The sequence below is a fragment of the Pleurodeles waltl genome, chromosome 9, assembly GCF_031143425.1.
Source record: "Pleurodeles waltl isolate 20211129_DDA chromosome 9, aPleWal1.hap1.20221129, whole genome shotgun sequence".
NCBI lineage: Eukaryota > Metazoa > Chordata > Amphibia > Caudata > Salamandridae > Pleurodeles > Pleurodeles waltl.
In genome coordinates this window covers 974,174,659-974,196,296 of record NC_090448.1, presented here as the reverse complement: position 1 = coordinate 974,196,296, position 21,638 = coordinate 974,174,659, and the positions used below count along the sequence as shown (strand labels likewise).

Genomic DNA, 21,638 nt, shown 5'->3' with positions numbered 1-21,638 from the left:
GAAAATGAGTAACAGTTTCTGCACTTCAAATAGGGTGGGGCAGCTGTCTCTGTGACCTATTGGCAAAGTAGTGGATGGGCTGCCAGGTCAGAGGTTCACATCGGTGGCCAGCTGAGTCGCCGCTGGTGTAAACCTAGTTCCGACCCCAACTCTAAATAGAAAGCTGGGGAACCATGAGTTTGGCACGACTGGAGCACTGCTGATCTACAACAATGTTCTTGCTCTTCCAAACATAAATTACCCCATAAATCTTTGACTGTCATGATTAAATGAAAAACCACAGCACAGGTGTATGATGCTGTGCTCCATGTATTTTAACTACTTCTTGTAATTTTGGGAAAGCACGTAATAATTAAAGTAAGAGAGTCAAAATGTGGTGTTATGGCTTAGCTACATTGATGACATTTTCAGTATGTGGGATACTGGTATTCAATCTCTTAATATGTAACTGAGCTACACATTAACAGACTCAACTTATTCTTTATCTGGCAGCACATGATTTGCTGCATCTGGCAAGCTGAAGAGTACCATGCTGCGTATGAAGATCACACTATTTCTAACTTTAATGTCAACATAGCAGTTACTTACAGGTTGACTAAGCGGATGCCCCTTCACAAACTCATTAGGGCTCCTTAAGGGCTGTGAGTTACAAACTTAAAGCAGAGAAGGATATTTTGAACTTTTCAACTCAACCAACACTAGAACAACTTTGGCGATAGGGGACAAAGTCAGCCTTGAAGGTGGCCTGATGGCCCTTCTGTCTCCATTTAACCAAAAGGATTCACTCCCAACTTAACCCAAGCTTTCACCCACAAGGGAACGAGAAAGGGTAACAGAAATTGCCCAAATGTATAAAAACAGCTCTATTAAGTCCTATGCACATTGAAAAACTACCCCCACATAGCAGAAAGAGAACAGTTCCATTACTGCCAAGTTTGGTATTGAGTATCCAATCTAACCATCATGAAAGAGGCAAATAGAGCATTGATGAATTTATTTATTTATGGTACTGTTAATAACAAGTGCCTAATGTCTAATCTCTATATTCCTTGCACATATTCCCTTACTATGTAAAGTACATATCTATTTATAACTCAAGTCCTACTGTACTAGAGAAAAATTAAATGAAAATAAATAAAATAAAATCTATAAATAAAATTCAAATTATAAATAATTAAATTAAAGTTAAAACATTATATATATTAGTAATAAATAAATCAAATAAGAAATATTAATTAGGAAATTATACATACATATATATACACATATATATATATAAATAAAATAATAAATACATTTACTTTACTCGGCCTCCCCATCCCCGTGTGTCTTTATCAATCTATCCTCTATCCCCACTCTGACTCCCCCCAAACCCATTCTACTACTTTCATCTCTAAAATAACCCTGCCTAAGCTCTTCCCTCCTCTACCACATCTAGCTCACCACAAACCTCTGTTTACTACCACTGTCTCCCAAACAACCCTAAAATTCTACCTCAATTATCTCACCTTTGACTCATCCAAAACCCCTCCTGCTATTATGATCTCCCTAACCCTTTCCACAGACTCTTCCCTCCTCCATCTCTCCTTTACTCATCCCAAGCCTCATCCTATTACTATAAACTCCCAATTAACACTTCTGGATTCTCCTCTCCTCTATTCCTCCATTACTCTAGTTAATCCAACAAACAAACTCACATATCCTCTGCTCAAATTAACTCACAATAATACTACTACTGTACTCATATTTCCCTATACTAATCCACCACTAATTGCTTTTGTGTTCTGGAGTAGCATGCTACTCGACGAAAAGCGCTTCAACGCCTCGTCAGGGGTAGTAAGTGCTATATAAATACTATTACAATACAATGCAATGCAATACAATATTTTGCCACTGCAGATAAATGGGGTTGTAGTAGAGCTAGTGAAACAATTTCGGAGTAAGAGCTTAGTAGCGGATCTCAGCAACAAAGAATGGAAATACATCCTTATATGGGCCTGTGGGACGGCCATAAGTGCATCAGGGAAAGTGGTGTACTACATCTGTTATCAGAGTGCTGCTATATATCTCAGAAACATTCCACAAATGGGACTGAGCGAACTAGGACCACAGCTGCAGGACTGTGAGGGAAAGGGCGCATTGGTACATACTGTCAGACTGGTCAGAACCTTTTGTGGTGCTCAGGTAACAACTTTGATGAGGGGCCCTTTCTGGTCATATGGTGACACCTAATGATGGCCAAGGTTACCTTCTTTACTGTGAATATACAACAAAGGAAGTCTGAGCCTCCTTTTTGTGATATAAAAATACACTTAGCATGGGCACCACAGGACCCTGAAAAGATCAGTGCCTGGACCAAATAGCCTCATCTGCTACTCCTTTGTGATGGTCCAGCATATTGTCTTTGGAGCCACTAAATTGCATAAGTCCCGGTAAAATATACTTTCAATGGTCAACAAGAGGTATGCTGATGCTCTATTGAACATTCCCGTAAGTGATCCTGGAAGAAGCCCAGTTCCCTTGCACTTACTTTCTGCAGCTCTCTAGAACAGCCAGACAGATTGCTCCTGGGACCTAACAGACAATAGCCTCTCCCTGGGAAAAAGAGTTGATACCACCCACAAATGAATAGCTCCTTCGACTCTGGAATCGTTTAGCTATGGGAAACTTGACTTTGCCTACTGACAATTAAAGGTCGAGACTTCACAACAGACGGGGTCAGGTGCTAGTCTTTCAGCCCAAGGAATTCTGGCAACTTACTAGCCTGCTCTACTTCAGGGTTCCAAGAATTATCCAGCAAGAAAAAAGCAAACTTTACCATTTTACGAAGTGAAGAACAGGAGTAAAGTGTGGCCATTACTGCTTTGTATGAAAAGTAGAGCACCTGTGCTGTTCAGGGTGCAGTAACATCAAATCAAGGTGTGTTAGATCTCAGTTGGAGGGAACGATGGGTGGTACTAGGTGGAGACAGTGTGGAGGTTGGGGGCATAAGTCAAGGCAGGAAGGAGTGAGAATGGGAGGGATGGGTCTCACTTGTTTGTTTCCCAAGATTTGGAGCATTGTGCTGGTATGAACACAAGCTAAAAATTCAATAAACAGATTTAAACCTAATCCTATAGCTGTTGATGCACCAAAAAGCAGACTAGTGGCTGATTTAAATTGTAAAGCTTTATCAGACGAGCCCAGATGAATCGCTGTATTTGACATTTTTAATGAATATTTTTACTGGGTCCTTTAATTCTGGCGGGTTGGCTAGCTCTATTTAATGTTCTAATTAAAGAGGAAGAGACAGGTAGGCCTGAAGCTGGAGAAAGGCTGTTACCTGGGGATGGGTACAGCTGAGACCAGGCTGTAGACTATGCAGTATTCCGGAAGGTTTGTGCATATTTCCGAGCAGATGCTGGGCAAATGGGATGGCAGGCAGCAGAGGAAAAGCACGTCCGCCCAGGCAGCTACACGCCCATTGTTGTAGAAACAATCCATCCCTAATTCTTGAAGATCCTCTGTGGGAGAGAAGGCAGGATGGTAGTATTGAGAATGCCAGAAATGAAGGAGTACACAGAGACTACAGTGAAAAAAAGAGCAGACACAAACAGTGCTTAAACGTGATTTTGAAAGGCGCTCATCAAAACAATGTCATAAGTGCAGTGCAATTTTTAGTCGTGGCTGTCATATAGAACAAAAAGGCTGCACAACCTCAGAATTATATCAATCTGATGGAATCTCGATTCCATTGCCCCTTCCGTGTGTGTGTGGGTGTGTGTGTGTTCAGATAGCCAACCATTATGTCATGTCTGTTTACATCCTAATGCTGCAAAATTATCACACACAACACCAAACCAACACATCTCATCATCTCCACAATGGCAAACAAGCATATGAAATATGTGAGGGGAGTTTGCGCTGCATGTGCTCTCTGTTTGTTTGGCTATGTCATAGCTTGCTTAATATTTTAGCAGCAGTACAAATAGGATGTTTTCAAGGTGAACATTTGTCAACCATTAAACAAGCAGCTACATAAAACGGGAAATTAAGACTGCTTACTCAGAATTGCGATTCAGATTGCCTTCTAATTAAAACAAGAAAATGAACAATGTCTTATCAGATTTCATGGATGGAGAATCTTCTGCAGTGCAATTGAACACAGCGGGGCCTATTCACAAAGGTAAACTTACCTGTGAGTAAATCCACACGTGTACGTTTACTCTTACACTTTGGAGTAACTTTACTACTTTTGGCTATTCATCATTTCTAATCGTAATGTTGCTCAAAAGTGTCAATTTACATGCCTCCTTCCCTGAAATGAAGAGTAGAGAGAGTAAAGCCATCAAATATGACTGTAAAGCCACTATTAGTGCCTTTACAACCGTCTTTAACGTTCCAAAGACTTACTGGAGATCTCTGCAAACGGGGTGGAGATCTCCTTTTAGTAAAGTATAAGAAAATTAATTAATGTTTACTTGTGACCACTCATCTTTTAAAATATATATGTGTGTGTGTATATATATATATATATACACATACACATACATAGACACATATATATTAAATAGAGAAATAGAGAATATAAAATTAGAGTATATTAAACTAAAATCATTTTAATGATTTTCTTAATATACTTAATATATATGTATTGCATATTGACAATTACTATGTACTTATGTACAAATTTAATGAAAATAAATAAAGTTGCACATTTTTAAACCGAAAAAGTTAATTACATTTTAAAATAAAATATTTATTAACTATTTTTTTTGTTTGTTTTCAAAATAAAATAAAGTTATATATATATTTTTTAAATAGTTCATTTATTTGAACATTATTTCCTTTAAGGTTCTAGGTTAAGTAGTTACCTCCATTTTGTTTGTTGGAGGGTGTTCCATTGCCTGTGAATGGCTACTGATGGTGCTGTACTTACTCCAGCTCACAGAAGGAATACAATTACAATTGTTTCGGATCCTATTTGGCTATAGTAACTTCAGAAGTGCAGTTTGAAAATAGGAAGGAGCTTACTCTTTTGTGGGCTGGTGCATGCCCCCCCCTAAGCCTTTCCATAGCCCTCATATGACCCCGCCTCACTCCTCCCAGAATCCCTCTCATTTGATTGTTAACATTCCCCACTTCCGCCTGTCCCTTCCACAGTTACTACTAAAACGTATAACTCCATGTGTGGAGAGCTCCCCTTTGGGACGGACATCTCTACACCTATAAGACAGGAGAGGCAGAGACCCCCCCCCACAAGTAGGTTTGTGAATAGCATATTGTAGTAGGATGTACTACAACATGCAGTTTGTTAATAGATCCCAGGAAATTAAAAAGCCATAATGCTCTAAGGGGGGCTATTTTAAAAGCTAACAAAATGAAAACTCAGGAAAAAAAGTAAAATGTATCCCTGCAACCACACACCCGAAAGTTCCATAGAGTGAGGTTAGTGTGACAGAAAAGTGTAGGCTAATGGTTATGATTTTATTATCTAGACTTATGAAAGAGAAACTTTTGGTATAAAAATAATTGCTTAACATAGATAAACTATTTTTGGAAAGGCTGCAGGTTTTGGGTTATATTTGTGGCATTCACTGCAATATTATAATGTAATTTATTTTGTGAGATAGAGTGAAACAGAGGAAGAACTGATAGAACAGCAACAGTGAAGGGTGTTAGGGGGATGAAGGGAAAGAAGCGCAAAAGTGAAGTGAGCTTGATAATGAGAGATCTAAAGAAATGGCTGAAAGAAAACTGGAAAGAGGTCAGTGACACCGAGGTAGAGTCATGGATTTCAAGAAGCCAGGGAGCATGGCGGAACGCTATATAGGGCCTTCACATGGGGGATCAGCTCCCATGAGTATTTTAATGATCCTAAATATATCCTATTTGAATCTGGTTTAGTTATCCAATACATTGTACCATAGGGTTGCAAGGTGCCTCTGAAGAGACTCCTCTTATGACAGCAGGAGATGCCTCCAGACATGAGGGGTGAAATCGGCACTTGGTTCTACTCCCCATAACTCCTGGTGCAGTACAGGTCTGAATCCTGCTACTTGCGATTGTCGCTGCACAGTGTTGGAGCACAAGAGGGGCACTCAAAGGTCATTGGGAGTGGGAACAGAGAGTTAACAAAGATGATCCTGGCAAGCTCTCCTGAGCCTGACTCCTCAAGACCCCACTGATGATATTCTCTGAGAGGGTAATACAGGCTGGTCAAAAAAAAAAGGATATCAGTCATAGGCGTCCCCAATTCTAGCAGGTGACTGTTAATCCAGTTCATGCTAATAAGCGTAGTTGTATGTCTCATAGAAGAACTGCACTTGTCATGAAACAGTTCACCGCATAAACTGTGGTCCCACATTTTTTGTGAGTATCACACTTCCATATACAAAACTGTAGCTCATGTCAGGACTACCATGGGGATCTCTGACATCTGGGAATTGAAGGAGGCATGAATCGGTGGTACGCCCTATTCCTGATGCTCTTCATTGCTGCAGTGGACCGCCTGCATACATGCAGAACAGTCCCCTATATGGCATGGGCTTGCTGAGAACTAAAAGGGAACATATCCAATGCCTTTGAGCCGGCAATATGCTATAGGGTCCTACATTTGGTGGATAAAATACTGAGAATTATTCAATTTATTCTCTGAACTTAAACTATTCTGACATAAATGGATTTCGTTCCCAATAGGCAAAGACTGGGACTCCTAATCCTGCACATATGCTGTGAAAAAGGACTATTTTACTACTTTCCACAATTTATAATCTGTGAAATGCAGAGTTATGCAAATGCTAATTTCACAACTCCCAATCTCTGGAATACAGAGCTATACAATGAATCTACACAGGGTGACTGATAATCTGAGAAAATAAGCAGGCGTTTATATACCTTTACTGTTGTCACTGAAGGGACAGTCTTTGTTGGCAAAGACACTGGTGCTGCTCCAAGGATGCCCATGCCTGTACCCAGTAGTGTATTTAAAGATCGGAATATAGCATCCTGACTTGAATTGTCTGTGGTGACATGCAGAGTAGGGTCAAGCTATAAACCCTGAAACACAACTATTCTGGTGGTTTACAACTCCCATCTATGGAGTGATATTACATAGTGCTGTAACTGTAGTATTACATCCTCTGGTTCTCAAAAGAGCTTGGATCAGATTTAAAAGTGTCTGGAATTTGTCTGTGAAGTCTTTTTAGAGAATACATTTAATCCTTTACTTCAGTGGACTCTAAACTACCTTTCCTCATCTGGCTAGCTTTACTGAAGTGGAGACTAATGGAGAGTAACGTGTAACCGACACTACATTTACACAACCTGCATTGCAGGGATTCCTTGGTTTAGGAGAGCAGCCAGAGGTGAAGACACTACTCAATGGAGGGAGTGCAACTGTATAGGAATGGAAGACATATTTGTTATCAAGTGTCGGTCTTTCCAGGAGGCCCAGAATTGTTACTGCTCTCCATGGGTCCTATTACACAATAGTACACCTACTGCTGAAAGCAGTGAGGCACACAAGCAACTTATACTCTGAAATCCATGGTGTGCCCAAAACTCCTGTCATAAATACCACCAGCCATCACCATTTATGACCTACAAGCTGTGATGTGATCCCTGCTCCCTGTTGGCGTAACATGAAACGGCTGTGTACTAATGAATTTACAATGTGAACGTGTTTCTGTAGGATGATTTTGAATGGCTCTAATATAACGTCTGCAATATTTTCCATTGTTAATGTTCAGTAATATTGTGAGAATGTTACTGAGCTCGGATATGCACTGTCCATGAACCTTAAATACTAAACTGTCATCAAATCCTGGGTGGGTGAAGACACCGCTGAGGCTTTGTTGGCGCCACCTGGCAGTGCAGGAGAGATACTGCTGGATAAAAAGGTTTCAGGATCCAGTCTGGAGCCTGGAGGCTATTCATAAAATGAGGAATCTGCGGGAATAAGTATTAATCAGAACTGGTGAAAAAGCTGAAGGAAGATGAGGGATAGTGCATAATAATGAGGGCTCAAAACAAGCCTCTGAGTGTGCTGAGGAGATAGCTAATGTTGAAGATGCTCTTCTGCTGATACTACTCACGTCCAGAATACATATTTTTAGAGCTAATTGCTCACACCATTCATGGCAGCACTGTGGCGAGACCCTTCCTGCCCCAGGACACAAGTAAAGCAGAAAGTGAAAACTAAATTTGCAGCCACTAATGATAATGAAGAGTACACTTGCCAATTTTCGTGGAAAGGAATTGTCCCCTTGTTAGATTAATGAATTCAAAGCATTTTTTATACAAACATTTTGCATCTTTGTTATCTACGCAAAAGATCACTTATACTAGGAAGGGTGATGGGCTCGCCATGTTGACCTTCCTTTTCACAAATTTTGGAGGACTTACTTGGTCCAGTTTCCTGAAAATGCTAGATTGTGTCCTAAGAGACAGATCCTACGTAGAGAAAACCTAAGGTGAGACATAACTTAATGGTTTGCAGAAACCGCTTGAAGACAAAAGACAGACGTGCAATGAGCCCTTGTGTCTGACTCAGGCCCCGTTATCTATCTACAGGCTTGTAACCAAGCCCATGTCAAGCCCATGAGTTTGGTTGGTTCATGGGCTTGCCTTTTACAATTCGCTTCATTTAATTAGTGGAAGACATGCACATGTCATGCCTTTTCCGGTGTTTAGCCCTCCTCGAGCACCTAGGCCAACTACTGAAAACATACGAGGCTCCATGTTTTTTGCATATGGTTTCTGGACTACTTTTTCTCTTTATGTCGCAGGCAGTGCGATTTCGCTGGGAAGTAGTAAAGCGCTTTGCATTACATCAACACTGTTACATGGCTAATTGCACTTTTGCCAGTTACATGGATAATTGCACTTTTGCCCATACTTTTCACTGCGAGCAAACTTCTATTTACTTTTGTGTGTCTCCTTCATGCTCCATGGTGGCCGTGGCTTGCTTATGTGAAACTGTTTTATTTTTCAATTCATGTGGCAAGAAAAGTCCGGTTAGGAGTTTAAAACGGGAATAGCTCTAACTCCAGCATACGCGAGACCCATTGCATTGCAAATGCTTGTTGAGATTGTTGTTGGTCCACAATTCTTAACTAGAGGCCTCTTCCAGTATTGCCAACAATTCTTCTGGAGCCAACCCCTTTACTCAAGCAACATCAGGAGCGACACATACTTTATTTCCTCTTTGACTTCCTCATATATGTCCTTTGTATTATCAAGAGTTTCTATTTCAGGCTATATCTCATTTTTCGTTGCCTGTCTCTAAACCGCCTTTTATATTATGGATATGTGGCTTTTCAAAATGAACATAACATGCTCTGGTTGGGGGTGGGGCGCCCCCGCTAGCCTGTACATGGGTATCACAGGTGAGGGAATGAGAAGTTGTGTGTTCTTACTCAAGGTCTCTGGCCTCCGGGTGGAGATGTGGATGTCCTCTGCTGGGATGCCACTCAGCTCTTTTAGTGCCAGTGCCAGCTGCCTTCCTGTGTGGCCTCCTCCGATAATCCCGACCTTCAGCCATTCCCTGTGATGGCCCAGGAGGAGTCTGGACATCCCGCTCTCGAGACAGCTTTTCTTATCTTTTTCCTTTCTGAAAGACAGCATACCTGGTTAAAGTTGGCCACAATTCATACATAGACCTCTCTCACTCTCCCTTCCAGTGAGGGGCTTGAGATTTAGTGCCATCGTTCAATTTGAAACAGCCCAGGAAACCAGACTCGCCACTGTCACATATTATGAATTCTGTCAAGCGTGCACTCCACCTAATAGGCACATGAACGAAGCAAGTTTATATTAAATAATTAAAATAATCAAATACAATCATCTGCTAATTCATTACTATATTTTATTTCTCTTGACAATGTGGTTTGTGGATATGAGGCTCGCCAGGCAAAGGTAAAGATTTGGTATCACTGTACTTCATTGAAAATGCACTAAACAAATTAAAAGAAAAGATCTAGATCACCTTCTTTATAGTGGCTTTATTACCAGTACCAGGGTGCTGGAGTACAGTGTGGCTTTCACATCTATTAGCGCATTTCAAATTACTTCCCTGTCATACTGAAAGGTTTCCTTTGCAGCCTTTAGTTAGACCTTATCAGAGTCTCAGAGGTATGGTACTGCAGACAGGAGAACAATCAGGTCAGACGCTCAGAACAGGAATTTGACCTTGCAACAGTGGCGACTCCTCTGTTATGGCAGAAGAGCGTCTCCCTCCACTCCTCACACCAGCAGCAACTGCTGCAAATCCTTTAACAACAAAAGGATAATAAACTAAATGTTATTATCCTTTCGTTATTAAAGGGGCGAGGTATTGGGGATGACGAGCACTGAGGGGAGTGCACTGTGTGCTCCCCTCTGGGCGCATGTGTATTTGGCAGGCCATCTCGGGCTGGCCAAACACACAGGCGCACTGTGCTCTCTCTAGCTCGGCTCTGTGTTGCTGGGCTGGAGAGCAGGCAAAGTCTCTCAGTCTGCCTGGGAGCGCTCTGGCTGGGTGTTCCCGGGCAATCCTAACACTGCTCTGAGCAGCGTCAGGATTGGCAGCAGGGCAGGCTGGGAGCCTGTGCCTGGAGTGACGAGGGGAAGAGGAGCGGCGCGGCGTCAACGGAGCAGGTAAGTTTTTATTTTCATTTATTTTTTATTAAGTGTTCCCCCCCCCACGCACCGCACCCTCCCCTTCAAAGCGCAGTGAGCCACGTCTGAGAACATTGATATATGGAGCTTATTTACTGCAGACTATATTAGGGCTTCATGCAGATTATTTTTATCCCAAACACACACAGGAGAGCATTAGCTTTGATCTTGAATACTTCTGAGGAGTTTGGCAAATGGCACATGGAAGCTCGATTTTGAGCCCATAAAATCACCATACAATGACAAGGAAGCTCATGATCAGGTCAAACAATGCTTTTGTTCAAAGTAAATTTCAAAATTTAAATTTTCTTTAAAAGTAAATATTCCTCTAAACCATAATCTAAACTACCTAGGCTTCCTAAGACTGAAAGGTTCACCTTCTTTGGCTTTGCCCATTTGTTTTAGATTAATCTTTTAACATCATGCACAGCTTGTGAGCTACGCTGCAAGTTGAAAAAGACAGTACTGTATCCAGGGAAGATGATGAGGTTTCTGGCGACACAATGAGAAAGGCTACTGCATTTTTCTGGGTTGGCTGTTATTAAGGGGTCTGGTCCTTCACATCCCATCTCTATTGGTAATTATTTCTGGAAGTGGGTGGAAGCGAAGTTTGTTAGCCATGTGAATACTCATGAAGTTGTTACCTGACTGAGATGTTCATACACGAGACTTATGCTGTGATATGAACATTACCACAAACAGAGTGCAATTAGTATTTGTCCATGCATGATGTTCAACATATAAAAACTGCATATTTGTAACAAAGTAATCGACTGGTGAGAGTGGTACTTTGTATTAAAGGAGAGCATGCTGTTGAAAATCTATGTAAAGAAAGGCACTGGAAAAAAGTAATTTGCTAATTGTATGCAATTTGTACCCCTTCACATAGTTGCACAAATAGGAAGCTGTTTGAAGAGATGAAAGTCAGATGGGACATATGAAGGGTAGAAGTTGGGCTAAAGTGTTCAAGGTAGTAAGGGTCGAAAATAGCAGGTTTGAGCATGTGAGTAATTGTGGTAATTTTGGTAGCAAAATTAAAAAGTGCGTGAATTTTAGGAAGGGTGGGTGGTTTATCAGAAGTTGTTCAGAGTGAAGGAGTAAGGTTTGCCAAATTTTCTGCATCCTATACAGTTGTGTGTGGAGAAGACAGTAGTGCAGTTGAGTGACAGAAATATATGAAATGTGGCCATTGTGGTGCATGAGCCTGATTTTGAAATGGAAGACTGCAAAAGAAGGATTTATGGTGCTGTCAAGTTGTGATGCTATTAATTGTGTTTGACCAATGACTTTGTGTTTCACCGCTGCGCAGATTAGTTGCTCAATGTTCACCAGTAGCACATTATATGTTTTGTTCAGTTTAGCCGCCTATTGGCTTTGACATGGCATTAGCCATTACTTTCTGTATTCTGCCTATTGGCTTTGATATGCTGTATTTAGTTTAGCTGCCTATTGGCTTTGACATTGCATTAGCCATTACATTCTGTATTCTGCCTATTGGCTTTGACATGCTGTATTCAGTTCAGCTGCCTATTGGCTTTGACATGATATTAGACATTACATTCTGTATTCAGTTCAGCTGCCTATTGGCTTTGACATGATATTAGACATTACATTTTGTATTCAGCTCAGCTGCCTATTGGCTTTGACATGATATTAGACATTACATTTTGTATTCAGCTCAGCTGCCTATTGGCTTTGACATGATATTAGACATTACATTTTGTATTCAGCTCAGCTGCCTATTGGCTTTGACATGATATTAGACATTACATTCTGTATTCAGCTTAGCTGCCTATTGGCTTTGACATTATATTAGACCTTACATTTTGTAATCAGCTCAGCTGCCTATTGGCTTTGACATGACATTAGACATTACATTTGATATTTAGGTTAGCTGCCTATTGGCTTTAACGTGGAGTTAGACATTGCAGTTGAAACATCGCAGATGTCTGTATTTTTCCAAGCTATGTTTTTCCACAAGATGAACCAAGCTGTTTTCTTCACACCAGACTAGACCTGATAAGAGAGAGTACATTTGGTGTTTTCCTTTCTGCTCAGGCTTGGGAAGAGGAGAAGTCTAGGAGATCTGGCCAGTCTCCAAAGGCTTGCGTAGTTTTCCTGAGTCTGAGAGGAGGGGGCACGCTTTTGTAAGGATGACTCGGGGCTACAGTGAGTTAGATTCGAATCTGCTTGACTTCAGGCTGGAACTAGGCGCCAGTTGCCAGTCTCCCGTGTAGGTAGATAATCTCTTTCTCGCAGTTGACTGGAGTCATCAACTTGCAGACCCCAGAAAGATGAAGCTGAAGATAGGTCCTACTTGCTCATACGGTGATGAATTTTGATTTTTATGCTTTGCTAATATGATCATATAAAGATATATACATGCTGTGTACATTGCAACTGAGAAGTACTGTGATATATTTTGTTTTCATTGCTGCGACTACTTTTACTCTTTTAAACGTGTGCTTGAAGTCTATTAATTCGTCTCTCAAGAACTTGTGGGTGGGGAAGAATTAACAACAATAAAGGTCTTCTTTGAACTCAGAAGTGCATTCCAGAGAGGTTCTGTAAGCTCTGATATGAGATAATTAGGAAAGCAGAACGCAAGTATAGTTCTGATTATGTGTTAATATGCACTCACAAAGATGATACAGGCCAGATATTTTATTTTTTTGTAAATTATAATAGTTATCTCCTGTGAATGATTCTCCGTAATGTGTCAACGGATGTTTGCAGGTTCTCTTAATGCAAGAAATCTGAACCTGGTCTCCCTCCTGTACCTATTATTGATTCTGGTAATAAAGAAGCAGTGAATCTTTTATTAGCAACATTTTTCCTGTTACAGTGCCCTCCCTTGCATAATTGGTTAATGCATTCATGAGCTATCCATGACAGTTGCAGTGAGCTTCACTGGTGGTCCACTCAGGTAAGCGGTGTTGCTTAAGTGCAAATTACATCTCTCAGTTGAAATGTGATACACATCTTTTCTCCTTATAAAGTTACACTCTTCAATTACTTGTTATCAGCTGCCAACCGGTTACAGATCATTCACCTTGAATAGCTGACTAGTCAGGACTCGAAACCAGTAGCTCTTCAAATGGTATTTCCATACATTACATTGTTTGGCTATCAAATGACCCACAGCCCAAATTTCTAGATCCATCCAGTTCTTTCACTTTTTCCATTGAATCTTCTACTTCAACAGGTGGAATTTAACCCTTGGCAGCAGCTATCTTTCTCTGCCACATTTCCAGTGCAAGAGCAGCACACATAACTTTACATGTTGCATTATGTTAAGCGTTCATGGGAAGGCATCCACATAAAGTAACAAAGAAACACGTGCCTCTTCTTCACTTGCAATGGAGAATAGAAAGGAAGAAGAACATGGCGGCTACCAAGTGTTTGGTACAGTGGTCGATTAAATACCAAAAGAGTTTGGTTGAACTTCCCTTTCAAGCATATCACACCCTAAGATGGAACACCCACCTTACCTCATGGAGTGCAGGAGTTTGCAGAAGAAGACAGCATGTGCACAAGCAGTCACCATCAGACCTTTAGAACGCTCCCTCAGGGGCAGGAGATGCCAGTGACTGATGTCGACTCCGTTCTCAAACTGAAAAGACTTCAGGTCCCCAGTGATGTCCAATTTGTCCAAAGCCATTGCAGGCTGCTAGAGTAGTATGACAGACCCTGCATAGTAGAGAACACCATGTTACAAACTACTAACCTTTCAAACCTTAACAGTTACCAAATGTCAGGAGCTGTTCATAGATTCAGCAATGGCTGTAGCAACAAAGAAAAAGATAAATCCCATATTGAAAAAAACTGAATTGCTGCATCTGAATTCTGCTATACACAAGTAATGTCAGAGAGAATGTGGTCAGTCCAATGTGTTATTCCTGGCTTACAGAGACCTGTGTTCAAAAACGAAAGAACTTAACTTGCCTTTAAGTAAACTTCATATACACGGTGTTGACCTGGGCTTCCGATGAGGCTTAACACACCAAAAATGAGAAACTCAGAGCCTGAGCCCACCAGAGAGAGGTTACACCTTTATTTTTTTTGAGTCTTTGAATACCATTAAAAAGATCTGGTGAAATTCTGCATGAATGTCTGCTTGCAGCAGTAGCAATTTTTTGGGAGACAAGAGAATGGCTTCATGCTGTGATAGGATATGGTTGTTATGGGCAAACCGGATTTCAGATAGAGGGCATGCACATGACAGCCACAGCATACCGAGGTTAAAGATTAATGCCATAATAGGATGGAGAATTCAGAAACTTCTGAGACAATCACAGGCTGCTAAAGTTGCGCCATTCCAATAAGAAACAGACCACGTTTGATTTGTTGACTGCAAAGAAGTCTCTGGTCCCACTCTTTAAGAAAAGGCCAAGTAAAAGTCACACAGTCAGCTACATTTTCAGCACAGATAAGAAATGCCCTTTTATGCTTTGGCAGAAGGTGGCATCACATGACATAAACGTTCATAAGCTCTCATCCCTATTGCAAAACCAGTGTCTTAAGCACCCTACCTCAAGAAATCTCAAGCAGGACAGAAGCGGTTGGTGTCAATTGGTTTCCCTGATCATGCGACTTTGAAATCGAGTGACCTGCCCATCACTCACCTCCTAGGTAGGTATGATCACTGGATGATTTAATAGTCATATCTGTGTTCTTATCTGTCTATAAGATTAAACAGCTTCCTCACAGATGGATCTCATACGAACCAAAGTAAAATAACAAATATCCTTAAGTGAGATGCATGGAAGACAATTAATAATTGACACAATAAATATATTAGCACCACACTCCTCAAATGTATGCTATAAAGGACTGAAAACTGTTAGCGGTTGTGCTTTAATCATGTTATTATGCTCACATATGGTGAATAAAGCCCTCCTGCGAATCCTTTTTCCAATTACATTTATCACATTATTAAAACGATCAGCCATTTGATAACAGAAAATAACAGAGCCACTAATGCTCAAATTATAAAATAATTTTAAAGAGGTGACTGTACTTTGATATATGCAAGGACGACCACTAAATTAATTAGCATCTTGCATGCTGTTGTCAAAATTCAGACAATGTTTGGGTTTTGTTTAGCCTCTTAACTTTCGAGTCATTTTAAGGCAGGGAGGAGCCCTGCAGAAACAGTCGGAAGGACTTTAGAGTAAGTCAAGACTTCCAACAACGACAGAAAGAACAACTCAAACAACAAAGTCGGCTGTTGCAGCAGATTATCGACTTCGGACAACAGAAGAGAACAAAAGAACGATTTCTAGGAGAAAGTGCAGAAGAACACAAAACCTAAAAAGCAAGTGTTGCATCTGTCACTTTTAAGCCCACTGAGTGAAGGTATTTCTGGATTTCGGTAGAAATCATCAACATCATGAGCATCTTACAACAATTCATGGAACCAACCCAAACCAGGGTTTAAGTTCTTGATCTCCTCAACACCATGCAGACACTCTCACATCACCCTTATTGCCACTAGACCGGTCAGACCAGAGAGCCATTCCAATCCTTATCTACCAGTACCAACCTGGCCAATCAAAACTGACTAAGGAGCAGCTTTGTTTTTCAAAGGATTTTACCATCAACACTCTCATGACCTCTGCAATCTGGCCAGCACAAGCAACAGAGGAGCCAATGTGAACCTTCTTCTTGACTCGCTCAATCTCAACCCTGAAAGTTAGGGCCATATGTACAAACACATTTTCCCATTGACACCGAATGGGAAAAACCCTTTGCTACATCTGGCCCTTAATGTTTACATTCACATCCCCATAGACCTGTACTGCATGAAACCCGGACCCTCGACATTCTGGAACATCAGAGAATTCACCAACTGCATACAAACCATTATGAAACTAGAGAGGAAATGGCGAAAATCCCAACTACCCAACAAACTGATAAGATTGAAGAATGTACAATCAACATTATCAAGTAAATGATATCATTCCTGCCACTCAGCCACACAACATATTGAAAAGGATACCTTCATTAACATTGTAAAAATAATAAATAAATGTTGCTAAATAAAGAAAATACCTTCAAAATGGCCAGACACAAAGATAACATTGATATATTCATCACCCTCAAAGCCACCACATGCAAAGGCCATATCACTCCTACAATCATCATAGCATCCTGCTCCGAGGAAGCGCTCACTTTGCTGCTCACTGTTATTTTCAACTGTATCACAGTAAGCCAGCGATGCACTTCTAAATAAACATACCCTGCTGAAAAAAACAAACTTCATCCCCAATAACCGCAACGAACACTGGCACATCCTCTTTATTGGAAAGATTACTGAAAAAGCAATTGGCATCTAATTGCAAGACCTACTCAGTCGCAACACAGTCCTACCAGACAGTCAGAATTCAGACAACCTTGCAGCATTTACATGGCAACTGTTCATGTTATCGATGAGTCCTGTCTAATCAAAGGCAACAGTTCTCCTTTAGCCTGACCTTGCTTGATCTGTCAGCAGCTTTATATGTAAATGGTCATCAAGCCTTGATCGAATTCCTATTAAAATGGATAGGAATTGATAACACTGGCTAAACTGGGTTTCCACTTTGTCTCTGTAACTGTCACCAACTCTTCCCGGTGGTCAACTTTAAGTCACCGCTCCTACCAGTGATTTGCAGATTAGTCAAAGAAATTATTGTCTTGTTTTTGATCTTCAAACTATAAATGTAATACACTCTCCGCTTACTACTGTCCAAGCAATGAATCAATGTCCGTTACTACACTGAAGGTAACCAACTATATGGAATCCCCAACTAGCAAGAAAAATAATTCACTCAAACGTCTATCTCATACGTAACCAAACATGTATGTTGAGTGTCTACCTCAAAGGGACCCTACTAAAACCAAATTCATCCCAATGGCCAACAGAATCAAACTAGTTGAGACCCATGACTGTTTTTCTAAAAAGAAGCTTACCTGACTCCCACTCATATAAAATCTCTTTGATTCCTCAGCAAAAGTGACCTCACCTCGAGAAATAGCATTGTCAAGAAAACTTAAACTGGTGGCAGCTCTCTCTTTCCATACTTCTACTAGGTTGACTTCGAATAAGCGTCCAAATTCTGGTCCCTTCCCACCTTGATTGTGGTAACGCCCTCTTTTTGGCATTCTCTGCTGAAAAAAGGGCTCCAAAATAGTGCCATGCATAATACAGCACAACCTAGCAAATGCCCAGGGGAAATGCAACCACAAAACTCCTACCCTATAGGACGTGTACTGTTTGCCCCTGACAACCTCATTCATAAGTGGCTGTATGTCAAAATACTGTTGTCAGAAATATTGTCTGATTTAAACATTGAATCGTAAATACCTTTTACAAAAATATTGTCTCATTGGTTACAGGTTTTGGCTTAATACCAGTTGAGTTATTTTTTGTAAACAATATGCAGGACACATATTTTAATAGGAAATTATTCTGCCAACAATATTTTGATACCATATGTAAGACATTCTGTATCGCTTATGAAGCTATGAAAACAAAACCACCCACCCGGTATAGTATTTCTCCAACTAAGAAGCCCAGCACAAAAACATGAAACATGCCTTCACCAGACCTTAAGTTAAAAAAATAAGAAGAGATCAGATGGCAATCCTTTTCAAGCAGCACGTTCAAAACAAGAAACATATTTCTTCTGTAGATCAGTCTCACTCCTTCACTTCAGAAAGGTGATAATTCATTTTTCCAAAGATCATCTCAATTTCTAACATTGTTGAACCTCCAAGCTCCTCCTTATTTCTAGGATAAGATATAAAGACCACTCTCCTTTCTGCTTTATACACAATCTTGAATCATTCCCTACATCTGCACTATTTACAGTTCTGTTGCTTTCCAGCTGGGTTCACGTTTTATAAGTCACAATAAATAAAAACAGAGACACTGCTACTAGAACTACTCACCTACATAATTTCCACAATTAGGAATCTCCCCGTCTCTCATCAGGTATTTTTCCCACCTGCACTTCAGCAGGAATCACTGACTTCTGTTCCTCATTCTGGAGCAAGCAAGACCAATGCACAAATCCCTTGACCCCTCCAGAGCCCCGTTCCAGCTCTATCCACGTTACCTCTTCAACCTCTTACGGCAGGGTAATGACAAACTACCTTCGCCTAAAGCTGCTACTGTATCATGCACTTAGCTTCACTCAACGCACGCACTGTGGTGCACATTTTCTGGACCCCAGGAATATAACAAAAAATATTCAAGATACTAGGTTTTAATTTTGTGGAAAAGACAGTAAAATATCACCCACCTACAGCACCATTCTGAAGGTGATGAAATCATTTTAAAGAGACAGCTTAGGTAATATGGCTCTCAAAACGTTGATATGAAACAGAGAACACACAGGCTGCCATCATGGTCACCAGCACCTTCAATGCTGAAGAGAGCAGCACCATCATTGTGACCCTTTCAAACCCTTAAGTAAGACTCCACACTGAAGAAGGCAGTGGCTCTGAAACAGAATCTAAAGATGCGAAGTCATGTGGCTCGTGAGCTCCCCATCCAGTCTAAGATCATTTACTCTCCATACTGTAACTGAATCAGGGCCCCATTGAACAATTCTAATGCAAGCTCTGCATTCTAAGTTGATCGACCATGGGGAATACAGTGTGTAAGGAAATCCTATACAGAGGTGTTGAACTGGGCGCTGATCTTGTATTCTCAAGCAATAATCACCAGGGCTAGAGGGAAGACACTGCATGTTTGTACAACATGCTTCCTTTACGACATTTTCCCTTTTAATAAAACTGAGAATCTGGAAACATGAGTTCTGCAATCAAGCCATCCCAACCTTTCTGAAAACGATGTGAGGGGTTCAGATTGGCCTTGTCCTTGAACAACCACAACAGGCCCTGACCTAACATCAACCTTCTCAGCCACATGGGTAACCAAATTGCTAGATCTCAAAGACTCAAATTTGGAAAGCCCATTCTTAATGCACAGTTTAGTTTTTCAATTTCTTTCTTCATTCTGGCCAGGGATTCATGCTGCAACAGTGTAATTTCTGAGATTGCAGGTCCTGGGATCTTTTCTTCGCATAACACACTTGGGTGACAATCTTTGCTGCTATATAGTTGCTAGCACCACTGGCATGGGCTGTGATCAGTACGCAACCCAGTTAACTAGACAATTCCCCATCAACCATCTTGCACATTCCTTTTGCCAACTAGAGCGCTTGCTTTTTTGGCTCAAGCCCAATTTCCTGCTTTGATGATAGGTGTAGTTATTTGCAAACAATACACGAGGAACTCAAACTGCCAGGTTTTTAACTGTGATATCTTTGCCCTCAATCTGTGAAGCTTTTTTTCTCCCCTTGCCATTGCTAGTATCAAGGAGAAAGATCAAGGAGCGATGCTTTTTTTTTTTTAAGTGTCCTGTCTGTTCTTGTGACTAATTGGCTAGGGTTTCCCTTTGTGAACTACCGAGGGGGTATACTCCTATTGAATCATCAAAGCTCCCTTCAAGGCCAGATTGAAACCTTCAACCATAGGATAACATTTGTTGTACACTCTAAAGTGAAATGGATATAGTGTATTTGTGTCTAAGCATTATAAATATATTTGTGTTTTAGAAAGGCATTCTTTCAATTGGCGATCGTAGCTTTAACTGACCCATTCCTTCTCATAATGAGACCTCACTTTCTTTCATAATGGTCCACCACTTTCCCCAAAAAGTCTTCACTGTACTGAAAAAGGCACACTCCATGTCCTTCCCCATCACAGGAACATAGTTATCCATTTCTGTTCATGCCAGATTCCAATAATATATTAAGCTTCCTCTAAACTCAAATCCATTTTTAGCATTGATGGGGCAAGGATGCACTGGTAGAAGCACTACCCAAGTAGTTCTGTCCAACATAGGCCCTCTCCAAACGAAGAACACATGGCTTTAGAGCTGAATCACTACATTTCAGCAGACCACCAATTTTCAGACTTGGGAGTTATACTTAACAACTACCTCTGTCCATTCTGGGAGTTCTGTTCAAGGTTTTCGACATAGCACACTTATCCTAAACTTATATTAAGCTATGAAAGTAAAGAATATTCTTATTATTTCCCTTCTTGTACGTGTGGTTTTGCTTTCTTATAAATGCATGACTACTAGACCCAAAACCAAACAAAAACATAGGACTATTACAGTTACAAGGTGCGGGCAGGTGGAACACTTTGCACATGCTTCTCAGGCAATCACATATTTTTTCTGTGTAGCTGTGTAAGTAGTGAGCGCACAAGCAGTCCTTTGGAATGGAGGGCTATGGCAGGAGTTAACATGTCAAAGCTAAAAGGTCATCAATGTGTGCTTACTCAAACAGACACAGACCCAAAACTAAAGCAAAAAGTAATGCTGTTTTTATTTTTAAGTTTTAGCAAACTGGCACTTATATTTAGACACAAGTACGTGACAAAAATGCCTAATACAATAAAGTTGTGGCCATTTTCATATGTTAAAGCACGCCAAGAAAGTGTTCATTTTGATACACATACTGTCCTTTGGCATAATTGTTTCCAATTTTTACAGTTTTACTATTGTTTTTAATTTTTGGGGTGTGAGGGTTTATTTGAGATTGGGGTCAGTCTTAATTAAAATATATATTAATATTATTAATCGATTCATATATTATTATTTTAAGTTTTAATAGTTTTTTCATTCAATGTTTACTTTTCACGTTATTGAATGATTTATTTATATGTTTAATTTAAAAACTATTTATTATATGTTTATTATATGTTTATTAAGAGTTGTAGGGCATATTGGGCGAATTATATTATTAAATCATAATTACAAAGTTGAATATGTTCAAAATTGTGAATGCTTATTTGATTATTGAAATATTTTTTTCATTTTAGAACAGATTTAAAATATTATTCTTTGAGGTTTAGGTGTGCTATTGGGTTGAGGCATAATATTTCTTTTATAACTATTTATACTATTATTTCACTTTTTAAAAGATTGATTCCTTTGT

General features: G+C 40.2%; 1 protein-coding gene across 2 annotated transcripts in view; it reads right to left on the bottom strand.

Moving 5' to 3' along the window:
- The window catches only part of NOXRED1 (NADP dependent oxidoreductase domain containing 1), a 60,069-nt gene that overhangs the window by 31,825 nt on the left and 6,606 nt on the right, over nt 1-21,638 (bottom strand). For both annotated transcript variants that reach the window (XM_069208410.1, XM_069208411.1), the window contains exons 2-4: nt 14,130-14,328; nt 9,399-9,592; nt 3,323-3,503 (exon numbers count right to left, since the gene is read on the bottom strand). In XM_069208410.1, the coding sequence (XP_069064511.1) occupies nt 3,323-3,503; nt 9,399-9,592; nt 14,130-14,299 (545 nt within the window). In that variant the 5' untranslated portion in view covers nt 14,300-14,328. The remainder of the gene's footprint in view (nt 1-3,322; nt 3,504-9,398; nt 9,593-14,129; nt 14,329-21,638) is intronic.